The sequence below is a fragment of the Aulostomus chinensis genome, chromosome 21 (assembly GCF_037954235.1).
Source record: "Aulostomus chinensis isolate RoL2024-O1b breed Wild chromosome 21, RoL_Achi_v1.0, whole genome shotgun sequence".
NCBI classification, from domain to species: domain Eukaryota; kingdom Metazoa; phylum Chordata; class Actinopteri; order Syngnathiformes; family Aulostomidae; genus Aulostomus; species Aulostomus chinensis.
The window spans coordinates 9,266,303-9,269,433 of record NC_141340.1 but is presented as its reverse complement, the minus strand read 5'-3'; the positions used below and the strand labels follow the sequence as shown (position 1 = coordinate 9,269,433).

Sequence of the window (3,131 nt, the reverse complement as noted above, 5' to 3'; positions counted from 1 at the left end):
CTGTGCTTACATGCCGGGTCATAGACTGATGTGAAGAGTTGATAATAAAAAAATCCATTGCTAAATAGGGACAAAGTCTATCTTTTATTATTTGTTTCTAAGAGTAAATCCCTATGCATCTTTGATAAAAGATATGATTTAGTTTTGTGCCATCATTTGGGGTCACAGGAAAACTTTAGTGAACATTTCACAGAAGTGGGCCATAAAAATCTCGCAACCGCCCCTTTCGCTAAATAAAAGCAACTTGTCGACAACGGCATTTACCATTTAGTCTTATCAAGGCTCCTGTACAAACGTGATTGTTATACATTTTAATTATTGCAATTACAGATCAGCAGTATATTAGCTATGGCAGAACACAACGTTAAGCTCCTGTTTGCCATTGTGACATCTGTGGTTTCCTTCATCATCACCATGGTATTCACAGGTCTGGCAGCACCAGGAAAATGTAAGTAATCCACATATGTGCATAATTTTTTGCAACATATAGCATATTTTTGAATTCCTTCAGAGTTCTGCTGTTACAGAAATATACTTGTTTTGTCATTTTTGTGGCTTTTTTTTGTTTTTGTTTTTTTGAACTTGTGTCCCCCAGATCCCTTTACACGGACCACAAAAAATATTTCAGATGAGTTTACTACTGAGATCACACCATCAAGATGGACCTTCTACATCTGGCCACTCATTTACGCCTTCCTGGGTGCCTCATTGGTCTACATCCTGTCTGGTATCTTTAGGAAGTGAGAACCAGCCTATCTTTCTTCTCAAGCGATTACACAAATGGAGACATACAGTTTTTGTTCTTTTGCACTGATACGTGCAGATATGTACCGTGCAATCATGTAAATGCCCCTTTCTTATCTCTCTCCAGAAATGCCCATGGCTACGTCTACTGCAGTCCTGCTGTTTTGTCATATGGATTTTTTGCATCTTGGTGTGTGAATCTGGGACTGAATGTTGGATGGTTGTTTATTTGGTACAACAGGTGAGACAACATCTACTGATCAACACAAAGAACAGTTTATTTCATCGTATTGAGAAACTATGATAATTCTATTGGTGCAAGCAAATGATTCACTTAAAGTGTAGCTATAATCATGTTGATTCTGAATGAATATTCTCTTTAGATAAGAAAAAGTGGTGAAGACGAGATCAAGTACTGGATAGAGCTGATTAACTTAACTAGGAAAAAAACAAAACAAAAAAACAAGTGTAATGTATATAAATCCCAAGAAAAAGGAGAGATGTTTCATTTTACTTCTCAACAATTTGATAATCAGTTCCAAGGATGCAGGCGGCACGGTGGAGCAGTGGTTAGCGCTATTGCCTCACAGCAAGAAGGTTCTGGGTTTGAGCCCTGGCTCCAGCACGGGATCTTTCTGTGTGGAGTTTGCATGAACTGAAAATAATGTGGATTTTTTTCTTTAAGTCTGAAACAACTGGGAAAAAAGCTCATAAATTACGTATTTACTGCATTGTTTCCTCATCATAAATGACAGATGATGAGCAAAGGTGAAGAGACTTGAGCAGCGCTGGGTCCGGATGATGATGATGATGAGAGTTTTGGGCTACTTTTGATGTTGTTTGTACTATAATTGGTGGTTATGACACACCAGTAGCTTCAAGCCACATATACATCACTGGCTTTCACTGCAATCTGGATTCATAAAGTAATACAGAAGAGAAAAAAAATGTCTTTGTGAGCTCAAGACATTTATTTGAGTGTGCTTGAAATGCAAAATACCCTTTTATGTGAAGTACTGCTCTGAGGATAGGCAAAAGTAATCTGCACAGTAAATCACGTGTAACAATTCTGAAGATGGATGCACCAAAAATGAATGTAAAAAAAAAAAGAGTTCAGTTTGCTCTTACAGATTCACTGCATTCAAACAGGAACGATACTAATTCTCATTTTCTCTATTCAAGGTTGATGGTGGCTGCAGCAATTTTCCTTTTTCTTATCGTCTTTGCTAACTATGCCACGCTCTTCTATTGCTGCCAAGGGCTCCACAAGTATGGAGCCTGGCTCAACAAGCACCACACAAGAGAACTGTGGATTATACGGATGTTGGTGAGTATGGCAGCTGAGTGACCTGGTAACCTCCCCTCTACACACACACACACACACACACACACACACACACACACACACACACACACACACACACACACACACACACACACACACACACACACACACATCTGATTTTCTTCATGACTCCTCATTTTTGGTCTCAACCACAGGTTCAGAATGGCATCGCCACTTATGCAACATGGACCACCATTGCGTGTCTAATCAACCTGACCATTGTGATGACCAGCCAGGCCAACGTGGCTGAGACGACTTCAGCCACCATCTCCCTCTCTCTTCTGGCCGTCGTCTTGTCTGTGTGGTAAGAATAACAAACAGTACTACCTTGACTACGTTAATGAGAAGTATTTTTTCCGGAGCACGTGCGTTTCTTCTCGTAGGTTCTTCCTAGAAAATAAAGTCTTTGAAAAACATGTGAGGTACATCCTGACAGTTTACCCTACCGTGATCTGGGCGCTGACGGGGGTTTACACCAAAAACTATGATCCTGCAGCTCCAAGTCGCAATGCCATCTTCGTTGGTAGGAATCACACTTTCATTTTGATCAGTTACACAGCTTAAATGTTTATTATGTCAATATTTCGTTTGTGTACATGTGCTTGTAATTTGTCCCTCTACTGTTCCCTCCTCTGTAGTTGGGTTGTTGTGTGCAGCCTGTGCCATGTTTCCCTTGCGGCTTGTTTTGACCTACCGGAGACACAACAGAGACCCACTTTACAAAGATGAAGACCCAGACGTCATGTCTCCCATGGAGAAAGCTGAGCAGAAGAAAAATATGTTTGAGACTGCAGCTTGAATATAAACATCTCTGCATCATTACAATGAGAATTCTCTACGATGTGTGCTGAAAGATTTACACAGGTTGTAATTAAGATATTTGGCTTTAATGAAGCCATCTGAGAACACAAAAGGGTGAATTTTGTCTCTCGGCTCCTCATAATTAAGTGTCTCGAGACATTAAAACATCTTTCCTTTCTATATTACTTCTTTTTTTCCTCCTTGACTCCAGAATGCATAGAGAGATCACAACATATATTTA

General features: G+C 39.9%; 1 protein-coding gene across 1 annotated transcript; it reads left to right on the top strand.

Annotated features, from left to right (window-relative positions):
- Positions 1–348: 348 nt before the first annotated feature.
- LOC147241589 (uncharacterized) lies at positions 349–2,888 on the top strand. Its single transcript, XM_086192356.1, has 7 exons — positions 349–448; positions 596–740; positions 872–985; positions 1,927–2,071; positions 2,245–2,393; positions 2,473–2,612; positions 2,728–2,888. The coding sequence occupies exons 1-7, from the start codon at positions 349–351 to the stop codon at positions 2,886–2,888; spliced, it is 954 nt and encodes a 317-aa protein (XP_086048482.1).
- Positions 2,889–3,131: the final 243 nt, after the last annotated feature.

Excerpts from the sequence above, each read along its gene's own strand:
- LOC147241589 (XM_086192356.1), top strand. The coding sequence starts at position 349 with ATGGCAGAACACAACGTTAAGCTCCTGTTTGCCATTGTGACATCTGTG. Across the intron at positions 741-871 it reads CTGTCTGGTATCTTTAGGAA|AAATGCCCATGGCTACGTCT; the intron begins GTGAGAACCAGC and ends ATCTCTCTCCAG. Across the intron at positions 2,394-2,472 it reads GCCGTCGTCTTGTCTGTGTG|GTTCTTCCTAGAAAATAAAG; the intron begins GTAAGAATAACA and ends TTCTTCTCGTAG.